Source organism: Otolemur garnettii, unplaced genomic scaffold (genome assembly GCF_000181295.1).
Source record: "Otolemur garnettii isolate 467f Iridium unplaced genomic scaffold, OtoGar3 scaffold00043, whole genome shotgun sequence".
In the NCBI taxonomy this organism is placed as follows: domain Eukaryota; kingdom Metazoa; phylum Chordata; class Mammalia; order Primates; family Galagidae; genus Otolemur; species Otolemur garnettii.
Genome location: NW_003852438.1, coordinates 8,578,998 through 8,601,027, shown reverse-complemented (window position 1 = coordinate 8,601,027; position 22,030 = coordinate 8,578,998). Strand labels below are relative to the sequence as shown.

The following is a 22,030-nucleotide window of genomic DNA, read 5'->3' as shown; positions in this document are numbered from 1 at the left end:
CTCTGATCTCCCCTTGTCTAAGCTACCCCCTCCTACAGAAGAAAACACTGTGGCCCAGAGAGAGAAAACACATTGTACATCAAGCTACTTACAGACTCATACCAAATATCTATGGTTTCTGGGACCAAAATCAACCCTTGGAACTGTGTTTTGGGGAAATAAGGATGAGAGGTGACCAGAAAAAATGGCACAATTTGGAGTTGAGGATACCCACCTCCTCTGGACACATCTCATGAGTGCAGTGGACAAAATGAGCACAAACTAGGGGGAAAGCAATGGCATAACGCAGCATGGTGGGTTCCTCCAGGGTCATAGCAAACATCTTCTCAAAGGTACGGAGATGGAAGCTGCAGGGAGAGGGTGTAGGAGCTGGTGTCTTGGAGGTGGAGAGAACATTTACTCTTTCAACATGCATTTATTGATGGATACCCACCGTTCCCTCATTAATTTCCCTACCCTGAGACAAAAGGGAACCCAGGAAACATAACTCTTTCAGACTTTTATAATGGACCCCAGGTCAGTTTCGTGATAATCTTCTTCCCTTTCCTTGCACAAACTTTGCTCTTCCTCCTCAGAATCTTTGCATGACTTGGGCCAGTCTCTCTAATTTAAAAGTTGTTCGGTAAAGCTTATTCATATTCCTCCAAAAATTCGGCACTCAGGCTCCAGAAAAACCTTCCCAAATTAATCCCATGAGACTGATCTTTTCTTAACTCTATAATCTTCTCAACTTCCTTACTCTTTCTGCATTTTTTTGGACACAGAGTCTCACTGTGTTGCCCTCAGTAGTAGTATCACAGCTCACAGCAACCTAAACTCTTGGGCTTAAGCAATTCTCTTGCTTCAGCCTCCTGAGTAGCTGGGACTACAGGCGCCCACCACAATGCCCAGCTAGTTTTGTTTTGTTCTGTTTTGTTTTGTTTTGGTTGCAGTTGTCAATGTTGGTTAGCTAGCCTGAGCAGGGCTCAAACCCGCGCCAGCCTCAGTGCATGTGGCTGAGCTAGAGGCACTGCCCTGCATTTTCTTATATTTCCAAGTATTACGCTGATGTCCTTTTCACAAATGAATACCACATCTCCTCATCTGTCTCAGTTACAGAAAGCAAAGACAACATATTTTTCACTTATTTGATTCTTCAAAGGGTAGAGTTATCTATAACTGTGGTCCTAATAAATATTGACTGCTGCTTAAAGAAGACAAATCAATGTTCATTCTCCAACTCTATTTTTCAGCCCTTCAATTATTTCCTGTTCCCTCCACTATACCTCCAAGTTTTTTATGTCTCTTTTAAATCACAATGTCCCAAGATTAAAAAAAAAAAAAGAGCTGAAGAAGTTTCCAAAGATAACACTAAAGATGAGAAAAGATTGGAACTAGACATATGGATGAGTTATCCTAGAGAAGAAAAGGCTGTGTCAACTCCAACTGGCTTTCCACAAGAGAATGAATACAGAACAAAAGGGAATCAAACTTCAAATTCCTAACAGTTAGTATTGTTGGTAGACGCTGCCACGAGACAGCTGTGGAGTTTGAGCATCTGCCTTTAAGGAAATCAAAGAAAACAAGACTTTCCCATCTGTCTGGGGGAATTATAATCCTCCACAGAGGCCAGCCAAGAGTACAAAGAATTTATAATGAGCTCTGAACCAGGACATACCAGAAAATAGATAGGTCAGACGTTTCTACCAGCAGTTTCTCTACTGAGTCCAGCATTTGGGAGTGGAAGACGATGAGGTTCATCACCTTGGCTAAGTCAGGGTTCTCGTGCAGGTGCAGCGGGGCCTTGGCCACGCTAGTGTATGCCTGTGGTTGGAGTTGGACAAAGAGGAGAAAACAAAAAAAGTGAGGAGGGCCCCCAGCCTTGGAACTAAAATTTGGCCTGGGTATGTCCTATCCAGTTGGCAGCTTTCAAGTTTGACTCACTCCATAAAGCAGAGGCTAGGAGATAAAAAGAGAAAGGACTGTGGGGGAGAAGAGTCTGCGGAACAGACCATTAACAAGAACAGACCATTACCTGTAGGCGGAACCAGTCCAGCCTCAATCCTGAGAACTCAAATCCTCCATTATCAACTGTAAGAAAAACAGAAGCAAGTTTTTAAAGGAAACAATAAAACAGCACACTAACATCCAACGCATAGAATGGTAGGTCCTCTTTAAGACATCTTATATCATTCCCTGGCTCAAAGGTCAATATTTCTAGAGAAGAGATACCCTCATAAATGCCCTGCCTTCCCCACCTCCTTCCAGGTACCTTGTTTGAGATTCAGAGAGGAGAGAGTGCTAACAAATGAGGACATGATGATGGATTCCTCCTCTGGACACACAGACAGGTTCTAAAAGAGAAATGGGCATAGGTTCCCCAGGATAGAAACCAAGGCCACAGGGTTCATCAACATAGAGAGGTAGAAAGCATGACTAAGCTAAGTGCCAAACCAGAGAGAAAAGGTCAAGTAAGACTGGAGGAAACTTCCTGGGTTCCTTGCCATGTTAACACCCAATTTCTCCTTATCTTTCTCTTCTATTTCCATGCCAAGATTATTAGTCTTTTTTATTTTTTTTATTCTAACAGTGTAGAAGGGGAAATTAGACTCTGTAGACACTCAATCTACAGAGCATAAAGGTCAGCCAACATGGCTCCCTAAGAAAATGAGCAGCAATCACCATGAAATTTCCAAAGTATAATCAGCTAAACATCATACCTGAATGATATCACTAAGCACGAGAGCATCAAATCTCGCCAAGTATTGCAGGTGGTATTGCTGTATCACTTTGGTGTGTCTTCGGACCAGAGCCCTAATCTCTTCCAACAAGAAAAGTAACTCTGCAATGCTCCTATAAAGTTGAGGATAAGAACAGAGAGATGTAGGAGATGAGAAATTTGAATTAAGACAAATATTGTGATTAATAGGGTAGAAACTGAGACCTCATGAGGTCATTTGATCCCTCCTTGGTCCCCAGTTCATCTAAGGACAAGGTTCTTAGCCATGTCTCAGTCAAGTACTAACGAGTCGGCATAGTCCTCAGGTGTCTTCGTCTTTGTGACATTTTCTGTGTGGCGAACCAGCCAGGTGACCTCATCACGAATGAAGGACAGGGCCATGAAAGCAAAAAGGGCCTAGAAAGAGGACAGAGATTATTAGAATTTTCAACTTTATTTTTGGCTTTTGGGTTTTGTTGTTTTAGAATTTTTCACTTTAAAAATAGATTTCAGGCTTGGCACCTATAGCTCAACCGGCTAAGGCGCCAGCCACGTACACCTAAGGTGGCGGGTTCGAATCCCCAGCCCGGACCCGCCAAACAACAATGACGGCTGCAACCAAAAAATAGCCGGGCGTTGTGGCGGGCGCCTGTGGTCCCAGCTACTTGGGAGGCGGAGGCAGGAGACTCGCTTGAGCCCAGGAGTTGGAGGTTGCTGTGAGCTGTAATGCCACGGCACTCTACCCAGGGGGACAGCTTGAGGCTCTGTCTCAAAAAAAAAAAAAAAAAGAAAAAATTGATTTCAAAGCACAAAGAAAACTACCATGATAATATACATATGGATACAATCGTGTGGCCACACCAACAGTGTCCAATAATAAACATACATACTGGCTCGGCACCTGTAGCACAGTGGTTACAGTACCAGCCACATACAACAAGGTTGGTGGGTTCAAACCCAGCCTGGGCCAGTTAAAACAATGACAACTGCAACAAAAAATAGCTGGGCATTGTGGTGGGCACCTGTAGTCCCAGCTACTTGAGAGACTGAGGCAAAAGAATCACTTAAGCCCAAGAGTTTGAGGTTGCTGTGAGCTATGATGCCACAGAACTCTACCAAGGGCAACATAGTGAAATTCTGCCTCAAAAAAAAAAAAATATATATATATATATATACACATACCCACAAAAAATCTCAACCATGTCATGTACATATGACATATGATGTACAACCATCAGTCATGTACATATGTTAACACTGGCTCATTGTATCCCTATCAAATGAAATTTTAGAAATATTTACTGGACATGTATGTGGTTTAAAGCAAAAAAGCAAGGTGTCTCCAATTAGTTCACATTCAAACGGAAAATAAGAGAGGAGAGGAGAGGCGAGGACAGATAGCCATAATATATGACATACTAAGACCATGCCAACAACAGCAATATGAAAAGCTTTGGGGTACTCTGAGAAGATTCGACAGAATCAGCAATGTTCACAAAGAGATCACAGAAGACTCAGAAATACAGTCTGTGGTTGCCAAGTCACTTCCCACATGGTCTCCTGTCACTGGTGGTTATCCCCCTCCCAGCGTTTCTTTCTCTTGCCTTTGGACCCAGCAGTCCTGGTTCATCAGTTAACACAGTCTCCAGCTCCTTCACTGCCATCCGCAGAAATTGTCGCCGTTGACAGTGAAACTGGCCACTAAGAAAGAAATAGAAAACTGGAGAATATTGCCTCTCCCACCCTTAACAATCCTGCGCCAGTAGCACAGAAGAGAACTGCATTGGGAAGGGGTGTAAGGCAGGAGGAAGGTCCAAGGCTAAAGTCAAATTTGTTAAAATATAATCGTTTTTAAAAGCCCACAGGAGGCTGGGGGGCAGCAGCAAGTTCTTCATCTGAGGCAAAAAGGCTGTCTAGCAACCAGGGATGGCTTAGGTGAGGACAGCAGTCAGGACGGATTCCTAGTCCAGCTCCTCTCAGAAAGCACATTCCCCATCTTTACCTGTTTGCAATGACATATTCCTTGCTCTCCTTGATGTCTGCCACTCGCTTGCCATACCTGAGGATTAACACAAGCACAGCAGGGTTGGCCACGCTACTGGTCAGGGGCCCTCAGAGTCCAACCCACAGCCCCGGGGGAGCACAGGCAGCCCCGCACTAGCAGCTTCTTCCTCAAAATTTTCAGTTCCGCCCCATTATTTGGCAGATAAGGAAAATAGCACCAAAGTCACACGGGGCTTTAATGGCTAAGCCAGGGTTGACTTCTCATTCGGTGCTCCTGCCTTGCCACCTTCAAGTCAAAGTACTCCTCCAGGTTTGAGAGGGGCAAGAGAAGCCGTCCACGACTGTAACACAGTCCCTGCTCTCAGGTGAGAGTAGTTCCTGCAACTCCACCTTGGGTGGCTTCCCACACGCTTCCTTTCAGAGTGTAACTTTATGCATCATCTCTTTTGTCACCTTAATCTCTCCTTTCCACTGCCTTATTCTCTTCTCCCAATAAATAAATGCAAAACCTGCCTTATTCTAAGAATGCCCTAGCTAGACCCAGAAAGTCCAGTGACCTTTGCTCATTCTCCCCCACCACCAAACTCCTCCAAAGAAACACCTATACTTGTTTCACTTCTTCACCTCTCACTGACCCTTCAACACTAAGCAAACTTCTCTGAGATCAGTGTGTACTTTTGCATCACCAAGTCAATGGCCCTTTCATTGTTTTTGGTTTGTCTGAAATATTGGACTTTCCTGCCCGGGCCTCTTTTTCTCTACCAATGAACATACTCAAACCCCAGCATTACCTTTCACCCTTTGCTCACTACATTCCCCACATCTGTCTTCTCTTGTCCTGCATCACTGCTACCACATTGTGGGGACTTCATAACCTCTCATTTCCCTTCCCCAAACCATTCCTTTATTGAACTTAGCATAAAATCAAAGAATCCTAGAGTTGGAAAAATCTTAATTAAATCCTGATTCAATGCCACAGAGTTGCTTGATAATCATTTCTTTTTTTTTTTTTTTTGAGACAGAGCCTCAAGCTGTCGCTCTGGGTAGAGTGCTATGGCATCACAGCTTATAGCAACCTCCAACTCCTGGGCTCAAGTGATTCTCCTGCCTCCACCTCCCAAGCAGCTGTGACTATAGGCACCAGCCACAACATCTGACTATTTTTTGGTTGTAGCCATCATCGTTGTTTGGCAGGCCCAGGTGTATGTGGTGCCTTAGCTGCTTGAGCTATAGGTGCTGAGCCTTGATAATCATTTCAACCTTTGCATAGTACAATGGAAAGGGACAGGATTAGGAGTTAAAAAAGCTAGAATTATTTCCTAATTCCACCTCTTCTTAACTGAATCTCAATTTTCTCATTTATTAAAAAAGATACTAGCCAGGCACGGTGACTCATGCCTGTAATCCTAGCTCTCTGGGAGGCCAAGGTGGGTGGATTGCCTGAGCTCATGGGTTCAAGACCAGCCTAAGCAAGAGCAAGACCCAGTCTCTTAAAATAGCCAGCTATTGTGGCGGGCACCTATAGTCCCAGCTACTCAGGAGGCTGAGGCAAGAGGATCACTTGAGCCCAAGAGTTTGAGGTTGCTGTGAGCTATAATGCCACAGCACTCTACCAAGGGTGACAAAGTGAGACTCTGTCTCAAAAAAAAAAAGATATTAATACTTATACCTGAATTACCATGAAGATCAAATTAGATCATTTATGTCACAGAACTCCCTGAACTATAAGTCATACATGGTAGTTGCTATTCTTAGTGATAGGGAATTAAATACCCTTCAAACATCCCTTCCATTTCTTAGAAACAGTGATCATTAGAAAGGTTTTCCTGGCTCGGCACCCATAGCACAGTGGTTACAGCACCAGGCACATACACTGAGGTTGGTGGGTTCAAACCCAGCCTGGGCCAGCTAAACAACAATGACAACTGCAACCAAAAATAGCTGGGTGTTGTGGCAGGGGCCTGTAGTCCCAGCTACTTGAGAGGCTGAGGCAAAAGAATCACTTAAGCCTAAGAGTTTGAGGTTGCTATGAGCTGTGATGCCATGGCACTCTACAGAGGACAACATAGTGAGATTCTGTCTCAAAAAAAAGTTTTTCTGTATGTATGTGTGTATGTACATAAAGCCGCCTCCTGTAATTCTAATTATTAATCTTAGATTTACTCTCTCTTAACTATGGCAATGTTTTTTTTAAATACTACCCAGTTATTGAGAGTATGAAGAATCAGTATTCTCATAGACTGTTGATAATATAATCTATTTGGAGGGCAATTTGGTAAAAATGTGCATTCCCTTTACCCCACTTCTTAGAATTTACTCTATGGAAATAGTCGCATAGATTTACAAAGACAAATTTCTAAGAATGTTCATTACAGTATTGTTTGTAATGATTTTAAAAAGTAGAAGCAGTTCAAATATCCATCAATAGGGGCTTGGGTAAATAATGTTATAACCATATAATGGAATTCAATTGTTAAAAAAAGTTAGTCTTTATACATAGATACTCAAAGATATCCAAAATATAGTAAGTAAAAAGAAGCAAACTTTAGAATATAGTTTGCTGGCTCGGCGCCTGTGGCTCAAGTGGCTAAGGCGCCAGCCACATACACCTAAAGTGGCGGGTTCGAATCCAGCCCGGGCCCGCCAAACAACAATGATGGCTGCAACCAAAAAATAGCCAGGCGTTGTGGTGGGTGCCTGTGGTTCCCAGTACTTGGGAGGCGGAGGCAGGAGACTCACTTGAGCCCAGGCGTTGGAGGTTGCTGTGAGCTGTGATGTCACGGCACTCTACCCAGGGGGACAGCTTGAGGCTCTGTCTCAAAAAAAAAAAAAAAGAATATAGTTTGCTTTTCAAATATTATTTATATAAGGTCAAAAATATGGCAGGGCAGGGCAGGGCGGTTCACACCTATAATCCTAGCACTCTGCGAGGCTGAGGTAGGAGGATCGCTTGAGCTCAGGAGTTCAAAACCAGCTTGAGCAAAAGCAAGATCCCGTCTCTATTTTCTACAAAAAAAATGGAAAATAGAAAAATTAGCCAGGCATTGTGGTGGGTCCCTGTAGTTCCAGCTACTGTGGAAGTCTGAGGTTGCTGTGAGCTAGGCGGATGCCACTCTAGCCTGGCCAACAGAGTGAAACTATGTCTAAAAATAAATAAATAAATAGTACACCTTTGTACATTTATACATATATACACGCAAGCATCTGGAGGATATTTATCAACCTATTCAAGGAGAAGAGATTGTAGCCAACTTCCACTTTGTATTTTTTATATTTCTGATTGGTTGTTTGTTTCGCAGGCCTGGGCCAGGTTCAAACCTGCCAGCTCTGGTGCATGGGGCCAGTGCTCTAACCATTGAGATACAGGTGCCCAGCCTATTTGCAAACTTCTTAAAAGAATTATTTATTAAAGTACTTATCTCTCATTTTCTCCCAAACCCACAACATAGCTGTCGACCTCCCTGCTGAACTAAAGCTGTTCACAAAACAGGCACCAAGACTCTATAGCCAAATCTAATGAACATTTGTCAATCCTCATTTTATCTGATCTCTCAGCATCCTCTGACATAAATAACCAGTCCTTCCTTCCTTCTGGTTTCCCTCCTTTCCCTCCTTTTCTCAATACCTATACTTGATTTCTCTGCCTCTGCCCGGCCCCTAAACATCAATGTACATGGAGGTTTATTCTGTCCTTTTCTGCCTCCACATGTTCTCCCTGAGTAATGTCATCTACTTTCAAAGCTTTGATTACCAGTTCACTAATCTTCATATGAATCTAAACATCATCCCTAAGTTCCAGGACCACAGAGTAAAAGGCCTAACACACATTCTTCTATCTTCAGTGTCCTACAGACACATCAAATTCAACCTGTTCAAAACAGAATGCACAATCTTTCTCCCACCAACTTAGTTACATGTTCTCGTTTTTAATGAAATCATAGCTGTGTATATTAATGCAATCAGGGGATGCAATGTGCTGGTTTTATATACAATTTGAAATGTTTTCATCAAACTGGTTAACATAGCCTTCACGGCATTTTCTTAGTTATTGTGTTAAGACATTTATATTCTACACCTAGCAAATATTATTGGAATAGAGGTAAAGTTGAAATTAGAAATTCAAGGAGCAATTATCTTTTTTTTTTTAAGATGAGGTCTTACTCCATCACCCAAGCTAGAGAGCAGTGACTCTCACAGCTCACCATAGCCTCAAACTCTTAGGCTGAAGCAATTCTTTGGTCTCAGCCTCTCCGGAGTAACTGGGATTACAGGGCCAAGCCAACACATCTGGATGTTCTCCTATCTTAACAAATGCCAGATATCCGTGCCAGAAACTTTGACATCCCTACGTTTAATTCCTTGCAGCCTGAGTGATCTTCTCCAAAATGCAAATATGATTATGTCACTTCCCTGTTTGAAATCCTTCAATAGCTCCCTATCCTCTTTAGGACAGATCTAAACTCCATAGTGAAGTACACCCAGTCACAACTTACCTCTCCAAATTCACCTGTGGACATCCCCACTTTTGCAACCCAGCTGCCCATGCACCAAACTTAACGAACTTTTTAGAACTTGCCATGCTCTCTGTTAATTCAAAGATCCTGATAGTTTATCTGCCTAGAATATCTTTCTCTGCCTGAACCAACTTCCCTGACTTTCTACCCAACACACACACACACACACACACACACTCTTCAACTGTTTAGCTTTTTAGGTCCATCTGTCTAGAGGTTTTTCCAGATCCTGTAAGGCCACTTTAAATGTCCACCTAATGTTTCCATGGTACTATATCACAAGTTTGCCTATTTTCCACCAATTTATAAACTCCTTGAAAGCAGAGTCTGTCTTTTTTTTTTTTTAAAACAAGCACGTAAGGCAGCGCCGTAGCTCACTGGGTAGGGCGCCGACCACATACACTGAGGGTAGCAGGTTTAAACCTAGCCTAGGCCAGCTAAAAAACAACAATGGCAACTGCAACAACAACCAAAAAAATAGCCGGGCATTGTGGTAGGCACCTATAGTTCCAGCTATTTGGGAGGCTGAGGCAAGAGAAGAGCTTAAGCCTAAGAGTTTCAGGTTGCTGTGAGCTACGACACCACAGCACTCTACCAAGAATGACAGCTTGAGACTCTGTCTCAAAAAAAAAAAAAAAAAACCCAAGCACATAGCATTTGCAATGTACCAGGAACTTTTCTATGTACTTCATAAATACTAACTTTTTTTATTCTTCATGACATCCTTAGGAGGTAGGTCATAGGAAAGGTACTGCTATTATCCACATTTTATAGATGAGGAAATTGAGGCAATGGTATAGATAACTAACTTGCCTAAGGTCACACAATCAGGAAGTGGCAGAGATTAAATTCAAACCCAGGCGGGCTGGTTTCAGAGTTCATGCTCATAACCTCTATGTCATTTTTTGAACCACTTGTATCCCTACAACCCAGCGAAGCACCAGCAAATAGTAGCTGTTCAATAATGACTTCCTCAATAGTTAGAATTAATCCTTACTACCCTCCCCCTGAAGCATTCCTGGAGACTGAGAAAGGACATTGGGATGGGCTAACACCCCCGGAAGATCAGTTTGGCGCTCACATCTCTCACCCTTTCAAGCTGCTAAACAGGTCCTCGGTGACCTTGTGCACCTGTAGCACATCTTCCCGGATGAGGGTGATGTACAGGGAGCCCTGCAGACACAGCTTCCACAGCTTCTGGCACTGGCTGTTGGAGTTGAGGCACCCATGACACAGAAGAAACCCAACTGCAGCCAAGTAAGACAGCACAGAGGGAGACTCTTACACCTCGTTCTCCAGGTAACATGCTGCTAGATCCATTCCCACCTGCTCCCAATACACTTACTTATAATCCAGCGCTCCATCACTTCCACAGACAGATACTCACAAGCCATCTGTGAGAAGAGAGACAGAGATGATCAGATAGTTATTCACTTAGTCTTCCCCTAAGGGATAAAAGTCAGGCTGGAATCTGAATATCAACACCAACTCTAATTTTGCTAGACTGGATTAGGGCCCTCTGATAAACTAATAGCTGGGAAATCTGCCAATAATAGAGGTGAGGCACTGGAAGAAAAGTGGGGGAAAAGAATATAGGTGAGGAAAGGCAGAGGACCTTGGGCTGAAAGTTTAATATAACCTCTCTTCTTTTTTTTTTTTTTTTTTTTTGAGACAGAGCCTCAAGCTGTCCCCCTGGGTAGAGTGCCGTGGCATTACAGCTCACAGCAACCTCCAACTCCTGGGTTCAAGCGAGTCTCCTGCCTCCGCCTCCCAAGTAGCTGGGACCACAGGCATCCGCCACAACGCCCGGCTATTTTTTGGTTGCAGCCGTCATTGTTGTTTGGCGGGTCCGGGCTGGGGATTCGAACCCGCCACCTTAGGTGTACGTGGCTGGCGCCTTAGCCGGTTGAGCTATAGGTGCCAAGCCAATATAACCTCTCTTCAACTGCATGATTCTAATAACAATAAAATGAAGACAGCAAAATAAAACTTTCTCTCTCCTTTGGATTATTTTACCACCTAAAATATAAAGCATTCATTTGGTGCTTATCACTAACCTGGTATCACCAGTGGCATTTTTATGATATGGCATAAAAACCACTTTGGGCCTATAGTTGTAAAACAAAAACATTTATTAATTAATTAATTCCTAAGCTCAAATTCCTACTGGGCTAAGTAGGTGCCTAATGAGTCCCTTCATTCATTAATTCTCTGAATATTTACTAAATTTCTTCTATGAGCAGGCACTTACTAATTCTGGTCCAACTCCAGCTCAACCATGATGTTTCACCTATAAGAAGTGATCGGTTGTTTTTTTTTTAATTGATTTATTGATTGATTGCAACTCTGTTACCCATGCTGGTCTCAAATTTCTAGGGTCAAATGACCCTCCAAACTCCACCTCCCATGTAGCTGTGATTATCTAACACATTCATGACGCTTAATAAAGATGGCCTGGACAAAGGGAATGCCTCCACTAACAAAGGAAAAGAAAACTCACTGTATCTGAACTGGCAGGGTTAATCATGGCTGGGGGGTTGCTGATGAGACTCAGAAGCTGGGCACTGCGCCACTGCTCAGCCCCCTGGTTCCTTCGGACAAAGAGGAAGTGCAAAGAGAGAAGGGCTCCACTCACAGCCTGTGGGGGGAAGCAAATGAAACCTTAATGTCAATGGTGAGGACCATGTACTTCTGCCTGAGAAATTTTCCACTCTCTCAGGGAACTTGCCTTTGTGTGAGGCCCAAACTCTTCCGTCAGTTTTTTCCAAGGGTGGTCATACTCCAAGACCATCTGACCCAGACGAGCAAAACTGGAATCACTAGAAGAAAGCAAGCAGAAGAAAGAGGAGTTACAACCAGCCCTGAACTGTGACATAAACGCTTATGTTTGCAGATAGGACAAAGATGTGTGCGGAGACTGGCATTCTCTACCACCTCCAAAGATGTACTTACTAAACTGGGAAATGCTTGCACAGATACCCCACTCCAGGCCAGGTGTACTAAGTTGTGGCTAGGTAACACAATAGAATTTTGGATAGGTCCCTGAAAGTTTTTTTGCTTCTAAGCACCCAAAATAGGGTTGGACACATCATAGGTACTCAATAAGTTTATGTCAGTCATTGAACTAGAAATCAGGTAATATGCCTGGACCCAAATCTGTATACTACCCAAAAGAACATATAAATATTCAAAGCTAGTGGATAAGGCATGTGCCTAAGTATCTATGTAGACACATGGGAATACATCATGCGGAACGATATGCCACAACCCGCTCTGATCCCTATGATCTTCATTTTTCAGCCCTTAAATACTTATGTTTATACTAATGGAGTGGGACATAACTGCAGATAATCCAAAATCCATTTACATTTGGCTTCAAATGTATTATCAGACATTACTTACCCCTAATGGCATCATCTTACTAATATTATTCCTACAAATACTAAAAAGAATTTTCTTTGCCTTTTGTAATAACCAGAAAAACAGAGCAGAAGCCAGTCCAGGATTAAAAATTGATCAGAAATAGTGCAAACTGGATAATCCACTAGCAGATATGCAAGCATTAACTCCAGTTAACTCAATATATGTGGAAGATCAGTCCAAGACCGCCACATACCCCAAAACCCACATATACTCAAATCCTACAGTCGGCCCTGAGGAACCCAAATATGTGAAAAGGAGGCCCTCTGTATACACAGGTTTAACATTCTGTGAACATTTTTCACTCCATGTTTGAAAAAATTCTGCATACAAGTGGACCTGCACAGTTCAAACTAGTGCTATTCAAGGGTCAACAGTATACAGGTAAAAGTGTACCTTGCTTTACTAGGTCATCATGTAGAGGTTCTCATATGAGAAATGATGACACCTATTTCCTCTACATCCAGCCCCTGTCTCATAGAAACATGTATGAGACTGTTCATACAGCATCTCCCCTTAACTCACCCATGGCCATGCACCATCTCATGGGCACAGTTGTACATGCCAATGAGAATCCGTCGATCCTCAATCCGTGACAGAAGTAAAATAACTGAAGTGTAAGTCACAATCAAGTCCAAGTAACTCCGGGTGAAGTCAAAGTTGAGATTCTGCAAAGAAAATGTAAAGGAACTCAAGGACAGCACGGCCAATTAATTTGGATCTCCCTATTTCTCCAACCACCCCAGATGTTGCTAAATAGATTCTCAATAGGTCTACATAGAAGGAACTGTGGCTCACACCTGTAATCCTAGAACTCTGAGAAGCCAAGGTCGAAGGATCACTTGAGCTCAGGAGTTTGAAACCAGCCTGAGCAAGAGCAAGACCTTGCCTGCTAAAAATAGAAGAATTAGCCAGGTATTGTGGCAAGCACCTGTAGTCCCAGCTACCTGGGAGGCTAAGGCAAGAGGATCACTTGTCCCAGGAGTTTGAGGCTGCTGTGAGCAGGGCTGATGCCATGGCACTCTAGCCTAGGCATCATAGTGAGACTCCATTTAAAAAAAAAAAAAAAAGGTAAGAACTGACAGGCCAAGCACAGTGGCTTGCATCTGTAATCCCCGCACTTTGGGAGACCAAAGCCAGAAGATCACTTCAAGACAGGAATTCAAGACCAGCCTGGGAAAGAGTGAGACCTCATCCCTACCAAAAAAATGGAATGAAATAAGCCAGGTGTGGTGATGCACACCTGTAGTCTAACTACTTGGGAGGCTGCACCAGGAGGATCATGTGAGCCTAGTAGCTTGAGGTTATAAGTTATGTCTGAGCCACTATACTCTACCCTGGGCAACAGAACAAGACCCTGTCTCAAAATATATATATATATATAAAGAAAAGAAAAAGAAAGAAAGAAAGAAATAGAAACTGGCAGGATTGAAAATTCAAAAGAAGAAAGTTGGAAGAAAAGTCAGGGTCTGTAAAAATGAGCTCAAAAATTAGCTGGGCAACATGGTAAGTGCCTGTAGTCCCAACTATTCAGGAGGCTGAGGCAGGGCGATCACTGGAGCCCAAGAGTTTGAGGTTGCTGTAAGCTATGGTTACACCACTGCCCTTTAGCCTAGACTACAGAGTGAGACCTTTTCTCAAAAAACAAGAAAAAAAACCTCAAGATACAAGAAGGCAAAAAACAAAAAGATACAAGGAGGCAAGGAAATAAGGTAGCATCGGGAAGCTGAAAGAAATGGAGTTAAGATTGTATGTAAATTTTGTATTCATTAAAGCACATTGCTGATCTGCTTAACATGTAAGTATATTTTACTGTTAGTACTTTTTACAAAACAATTATAATCCTGAGAAGGAACAAATGCAACAGTCATTATTCCAGTTCCAGACCACCCTACACTGACCCACCTCAGCCTTTTCTTTGACTCTACAATAGAAGAGAATTGCAAAGGATCTTACGATATCAAAATGGCACTGGCAGGCATCGATGGTGTTGAGAAGTTCGTATACATGATCCTGGGGGTGAAATTGAAGATGAGAGTGAATTAAAGAAGAAAGAGGAGGTGACACATACCACCAGAACTTGAGGTCTTAGAGAGGCACCAAATGACAGAAGAAAGGCATTGTTGAAAAGAGGAGTTTCCTCCTCAGCAAGCCATCAGTAGGACCCTGTCAGGCTACACTGCCAAATGCCTGCATTTCTACGGGCAGAAGTCTCTACTATATTGTGCACGTGTCTGTGATCTCATCATCCCCATGTCCCATTCTCCACATAAAAAAGTTGGCAAAACACAAATCATCTAATACGTGGTTTCAGAAGTGCCAAAGATCAAACCCATTTTCATCAACAAACCCCAGAGTAAATCTGTTCTTGGATTCTGTCTCCAGCTCTCAGGAGTTAACCATTAACAAATGGGCTACTACCCAACATGCTATGTTTCTATTATATTTATTGACCACCCAGTATGTGTCAAGTAATTACTACGTAATTTGTATGTACTTCATTTAACCCTCATTCTCTTGGGATAGGAATTCTTTTTCTTCCTGTATGTAATTTTGTCTAATATGCAGTTTTACTGTGGACACTCCCCTGCCTGCCCCCACATCAGAACCTACCCTCCATCCTGCCCAACCCCCAGGTAAGCCAGTTTGACAAACTTAATCATCCTTTCTTATTTTTCTCCCTATTTATATAATCCTATTAGATAGAAAAGAAGAGAGAGACAGGTTTTTTAGTCAACATTTGTGTTACAAAATTAAGATAATATTACACCCTTCTTGCTTTTCTCATTCATCTTACTTGCTAAAGTCCTCAAAGTCATCTGATAGAGCACTAATGCATTCTTTTTGATAGCTGAATAACAGCTTATAGCATACCACAATTCATTCAGCCTTCACCTCTGATTCATTTTGTTCCCAGTTCCTGGCCTAATTACACATTGGTACTTCTGTCTCTACAAAAGTAAAATTGCTGGATCAAAGTATATTTTGCATATTTTTATTTTTAAAATATGTTACCAAGAGATTTGAAAAGGCATGTCACCTCAAGAATGGAAGAAAAAGTATCCAATGTACTCAGCCCTACTATGAAACCAATTTATAGCTTTCATATAAAAGCTATAACCCAATTATAGCCCAAGAATATGGGGAAAGGGGAGAAGGAAGGGAAGGGAGGGGAAGGGAGAGAATGGGTGGAGGGAGGGTAATTGGTGGGACTACACCTAGGTGCATCTTACAAGGGTACATGTGAAATTTACTAAATGTAGAATATAAATGTCTTAACATAATAACTAAGAAAATGCTGTGAAGGCTATGTTAACCAGTTTGATGAAAATATTTCAAATTATATATACAACCAACACATTGTACCCCATGACTGCATTAATGTACACAGCTATGATTTAATAAAAATAAATAATAAAAGAAAAGGCATGTCACAATAAAAAATACACAAAAAGATCCTCAATGATATTAGTCCACAAAGAAATGCAAATTAAAACTACAATAAGATACCACTATACACTCACTGGAATGGCTAAAATTTAAGTCTGATAATAACAAGTGCTAACAAGAATGTGGAGCAACTGGAACTCTCATCTATTACTGGTGGGAAGATAAAATGGAACAACTTTGAAAGAAGTTTGCCAGTTTCTTATAAAATTAAACATGCTCTTACCACATAACCCAGCAGTTCAACTTCTAGATGATTTACCAAATAAAATGAAAAAATCCCCACAAAGATTTGTACTTAAATGTTTATAGCAACTTATGTATTAATGGCCAAAATCTGAAAACAGTCCAAATGTCCATCAACAGGTAAGTAAGTAAATAAATTGTTCCTGTACAATGGAAAACTTTTTAGCAAAAAATGGGAACTGAATCACTGATGCATGTGACAACATAAATAAATCTCAAAAACATCATCTGAGTGAAAGAATTCAGACACAAACAAATACATGCTATATAGATTCCATTTATTTGAAGAAATGAAAAATTATTCTAGAAAGTAGATCAGTGGTTGCCTAAGGCTAGGAGTAAAGGGCAAGAATTGACTGTAGGGAAAAAAGACACAGGGAACTTTTGGGGTGACAGAAATTTCCTATACTTTGATTGTGGTGGATGCTACACAGGTGTATATATTTGTCAAAACATATAAAATGTGTTGAAATTTTTTTCCAATTTATCTTCCCAGAAAAACTGTGGTTAAATTAGCAGATGGGGAAACCAAAGCTAAGAGCAGATTAAAAACTTGCCCAAGATCACAGAGCTAGTCACAGAATTTGAACCCAGAGCCATGATCTTCCCTTTATGCTACATGACCTCTAGACCTCTGTTTAGGGTCTATACTGCCCCATTTGCTAGAAATGCCCTTTTACAGCTCCAGCCTGCAACACAGCTTCCACAGGATTTAGCTGAAGTTCACCTTCAGTTATGAACACAAGGTCAGATCTTATTTTCTTTTTTTTGAGACAGAGCCTCCAGCTGTCGCCCTGAGTAGAGTGCTGTGTTATCACAGCTCACAGCAACCTCCAACTCCCGGGCTCAAGCGATTCTCCTGCTTCCACCTCCCAAGTAGCTGGGACCACAGGCACCTGCCACAACACTGGGCTATTTTTTGGTTGTAGCCATCATTGTTGTTTGGTGGGCCCAGGCTAGATTGGAACCTGCCAGCTCAGGTGTATGTGGCTGGTGCCTTAGCCATTTGAGCCACAGGTGCCAAGCCAGATCTTATTTTCCAAAGACAAGAGTCAAAAGTGAACAGAAGGGAACAGAATTAACATTTGTTGCCCTATTACTTTACTATATGCTAAACACTGAGATAAATGTTTTCCATGTGTTATCTCATTTAATTCTCTCAAATACTCTTTATCAGGCTGGGCCCAGTGGCTCATACCTGTAATCCTAGCACTCTGGGAAGCCAAGGCAGGTGGATTATTTATTTAAGCTCAGGAGTTCAAGACTAACCTAAGCAAGAGGGATATCCCACCTCTAGTAAAAACAGAAAAATTAGCTGGCACCTGTAGTCCCAGCTACTACTCAAGAGGCTGAAGCAAGAGGATTGCTTGAACCCAGGAGTTTAAGGTTGCTGTGAGCTATGACACCATGGCACTCTACCCAGGGCAACAAAGTGAGATTGTCTCAAAAAATAAATAAATAAATAAATAAATAAAAAGAACTCTATAACAGTAAATCTTATTTCTTCATTTTGTAGATAAGAGAACTGGGATTCCAACAGTTCTTTGTCTAAAGTCATACAGTTTGTAAGCGGTAAAGCTGAGCTGTGAAACCAAGTTTGTCTAATTCAGTCCTACCTACTTTACAATGCACTATACTTTAGTGTCCTTATTTCCACTGTTGCCCAAACAAGCCAGACCAAACATCTTGGGCTCAGAAGTTTACAACTGCAACAACCAGCAGGTATTCTAAAATCCCCATTGGACTCTGACTTTTTCCAGTAAGAGGCTTTTCTATATGCTTCCAGCATTCTTTCCTCTATCTGCACCAGCACCTGCCTTCTTCCCAGCCACCAATCTTGATGCCAAGATTTAATACCCTCAACTGGACACTCCCTCAGACCTTACAGTTCTTCACGTCCCCACTTCTCTCTTCATCATGTGATCTAACGAATGCCCTGGATTAGCTTCGCCAGGGTAGGCACAGAACACCTACAGGGCCTATACTCTTATCCCATCCAAAAAAATATTACAATGCCAGCCCTTGGATTGCTCAGAAGAAATTTTGCATTATTCTTAAATATATAAATAATATATGTTTATTGTAGAAAAATTAGAAAATACAGATATGTTTAATTATTTTTGCTGCCACTAATAATCCCATGAGTTAGAAATTCCAATCTTCCTTATATGCATATTTAGCTATGTAAATATTCATTGTTGGGACATCTTAAACTGTATTGTAATTTACTTTTCCACATATTAACAATATGTGAAAAACATTTTTCCATGCCAATTGATATACATAACATACTAACATCTGTAACAGCTGTAGAGTATGCATTTAGGCACACATATTCTGAACTTTCAACCAAACCTCTATTTACTAGATATGTCCATGATCAAGTTGTAACTATCATAAATAATGCAACAGAATACATTCTCGTACAGAGATCTTTGCACTTATCTGATTGTTTCCTTAAGACAAATTTTTAGAAATAGAATTACTAGATTAATTTTTAAGACTTTAGAAACACATTAGCAATCTGTTTTGCAAATCATTATATTAAATATTTAACTTTTTTGTTTCTAAAAATAGTTTGTGCTCATTGTTTAAAATGTAAATATTACCCTTGTAGTATTGCTACTAAAAGCTGTTAACAATAACACAAATCTAAATTGAAGGATTTTCTGAAAAATAACTATCCTGACTCTTCAAAAACAAAGAAAAATAGAAAGAAAGAAAAACAAAGACAGGGAATTATTATTAAAGACTAAGGAGACATAACTAAATCCAAGGTATAATTCTTGAGACAACTGGAGAAATGTGAACATAAGCTATGTATTAGCCAACGATATTATAGCAATGTTATATTTCCTGAATATGATAATTATATTATGGTTGGGTAAGAAAATATTCTTGTCCTTAACAGATGTATTCTTAAATATTTTGGGGAAAAAATGTCATGATGTCTCCAACTAACTCAACTGATTCAAGAAAAAAAATAAAACAGGGACAAGAAAATGTGGCAAAATGCTGATGATTAGGAGATCCAGGAGAATTATAAAACAATATTCATTGTAGCACTCTGAAATTTTTCAGAAGATTTGTAATAAAAAATTAGGGGAAAATACTTGAAATTTTTAAAACTTAAATCATGCAAGGATGGAGAGCTTGGGCAGTGCCTGTGGCTCAAAGGAGTAGGGTGCCCAGCCCTAGCTAAAAACTACAAAAAAAAAAAAAGTATAGAAAGCTTATAGGAGTTGATCATTTCTTTTTTTTTTTTTTTTTTTGAGACAGAGCCTCAAGCTGTCCCCCTGGGTAGAGTGCCATGGCATTACAGCTCACAGTAACCTCCAACTCCTGAGCTCAAGCGAGTCTCCTGCCTCTGCCTCCCAAGTAGCTGGGACCACAGGCGCCCGCCACAACGCCCGGCTATTTTTTGGTTGCAGCCGTCATTGTTGTTTTTGGCGGGTCCGGGCTGGGGATTCGAACCCGCCACCTTAGGTGTATGTGGCTGGCGCCTTAGCCGGTTGAGCTATAGGCGCCGAGCCAGGAGTTGATCATTTCTAATCCAAAAATCCAAAATGCTCCAAAATCTGAGGCTTTTTGAGTACTAATATGACACTCAAAGGATATGCTCATTTTTGGATTGGGGATGCCCAACCATCTAATGCAAATATTCCAAAATCCAAAACACTTCTGGTCCCAAGCATTCCGGATAAGAAATACTCAACTTGTATAGAGAACCCTAAAACTCAACAACGAAAAGCAACCAAATTTAAAATAGTCAAAGGATGTAAAATAGACATTTCTACAAAGATATACAAATGGCTAATAAGCACATGAAAAAATGCTCAACATCGGGCAGTGCCTGTGACTCAAAGGAGTAGGGCACTGGCCCCATATGCCAGAGGTGGTGGGTTCAAACCCAGCCCCAGCCAACAACAACAAAAAAAAATTGCAGAAAAAATGCTCAATATCAGTAATCATTAGCTAAATGAAAATCAAAACTATAATGAGAATACTTCATACCCTTTAGGATGGCCACTATCAAAAAAAGAACAGAAAAGGGCCAAGTGTGGTGGCTCTCACCTATAAGCCTGGCACTCGGAGACCCTGAGGCAGGAAAATCTCTTGAGCTCAAGAGTTCGAGACCAGCCTGAGCAAGACTCCACCTCTACTACAAATAGAAAAATTAGCCAGGCATTGTGGTAGGTGCCTATAGTCCCAGCTACTCAGGAGGCTGAGGCAGGAGGATCTCTTAAGCCCAGGAGTTTGAGGTTGCTGTAAGCTAGGCTGGCACAATGGCACTCTAGCCTGGGTGACAGAGTAAGACTCTGTCTCAAAAAAAAAAAAAATTAGAAAACAACAATTGTCAGTGAGGATGTGGAAGAAGTATAGCCCCCTGTGTAATGTTGGTGGAAATGGTAAAATGGTACAATGTGGAAAACAGTATGGTGATTCTTCAGAAAGTTAAAAATTGAATTATATGATCCAGCAATTCCACTTCTGGTTGTATATCCAAAAGAATTGAAAGTAGGGTCCCAAAAAGATACAAACATTTGTGTATTCATGTTCATAGCAGCATCATAGCATCATTCACAATAGCTAAAATGTGGAAGCAACCCAAGTAACCATCAACATATGAGTAAATAAGCAAAATGTTGTATATCCTTACAATGAAATTTACTCAGCCTTAAAAAGGAAAGAAATTCTTCAATATGATACAACATAGATAAACCTTGAAAACATTGTGCTAAGTGAAATAAGCTAGTCACAAAAGGCAAATACTTCTTATTCTACTTACATGAGGTACTTAGAGTAGTCAAAATCACAGAAACAGAGAGTAGAATGGTGTTTGCCAGGGGCTGGCGGGCTGTAAATGGGGAGTTACTATTTAAAGGGTAAAGAGTTTTAGTTTTACAAGATGAAAACTGGTTGCACATTATGAATTTATTTAGTACACTGGACTGTACACTTAAAAAATAGTTAAGGAGGCTTGGCACCTATAGCTCAAGTGGCTAGGGCTCCAGCAACATACAGCAGAGCTGGCGGGTTCAAATCCAGCCCGGGGGCCCACCAAACATCGACAACTACAACCAAAAAATAGCTGGGCATTGTGGCGGGCACCTGTGGTCTCAGCTACTTGGGAGGCTGAGGCAAGAGAATCATTTAAGCCCAAGAGTATGTGGTTGCCATGAGCTGTGATGCCACAGCACTTTACCCAAGGTGATAGCTTGAGACTCTGTCTCAAAAAAATAATAATAATTAAGTATAGCTTAGTAAATTAAAGCCAATCATAATCCATCTCCAAAGATAGTTATTTCTAACAGTTTAATGTATAATATTCCAAATATTTCCCACATATATACTAACACTGTATACATACAAGCTTATATACCTTTTAAAATAAAAATATGATGTGTCATATACTATTCCATAATTTGCTTTCATCCAATAATACAATTGGATAACTTCCATATCAATACATCTCATTTTTTTCAAGAATCTATATTAAGCAACAGAAACAAACATCTGCTAAAGGCCATGCCTACACTGGGGACCTAGGTTAGGGAAAGCTTACCCGAAATTCCATGACATCCACAAATGACTGGTAGTAGTTGGTGAGGAATCGAATTATTTCCGTTTTTTCACGATGTACTGGTCCTAAGTGTTGCTGAAAGAAATACAAAACAGGCTCGGCGCCTATAGCTCAACC

At 41.1% G+C, this 22,030-nt stretch overlaps 1 protein-coding gene across 1 annotated transcript in view; it reads right to left on the bottom strand.

The window, feature by feature from the left end:
• Positions 1-22,030, bottom strand: part of NCKAP1L (NCK associated protein 1 like) — a 50,207-nt gene that overhangs the window by 25,744 nt on the left and 2,433 nt on the right. Inside the window, exons 3-17 of the mRNA XM_003790465.3 lie at positions 21,896-21,988; positions 14,593-14,649; positions 13,162-13,304; positions 11,945-12,035; positions 11,717-11,854; positions 10,562-10,610; positions 10,307-10,463; positions 4,701-4,757; positions 4,303-4,399; positions 3,006-3,115; positions 2,700-2,832; positions 2,252-2,333; positions 2,015-2,070; positions 1,658-1,803; positions 215-347 (exon numbers count right to left, since the gene is read on the bottom strand). Coding sequence (XP_003790513.1) covers positions 215-347; positions 1,658-1,803; positions 2,015-2,070; positions 2,252-2,333; positions 2,700-2,832; positions 3,006-3,115; positions 4,303-4,399; positions 4,701-4,757; positions 10,307-10,463; positions 10,562-10,610; positions 11,717-11,854; positions 11,945-12,035; positions 13,162-13,304; positions 14,593-14,649; positions 21,896-21,988 — 1,542 coding nt within the window. The remainder of the gene's footprint in view (positions 1-214; positions 348-1,657; positions 1,804-2,014; positions 2,071-2,251; positions 2,334-2,699; positions 2,833-3,005; positions 3,116-4,302; positions 4,400-4,700; positions 4,758-10,306; positions 10,464-10,561; positions 10,611-11,716; positions 11,855-11,944; positions 12,036-13,161; positions 13,305-14,592; positions 14,650-21,895; positions 21,989-22,030) is intronic.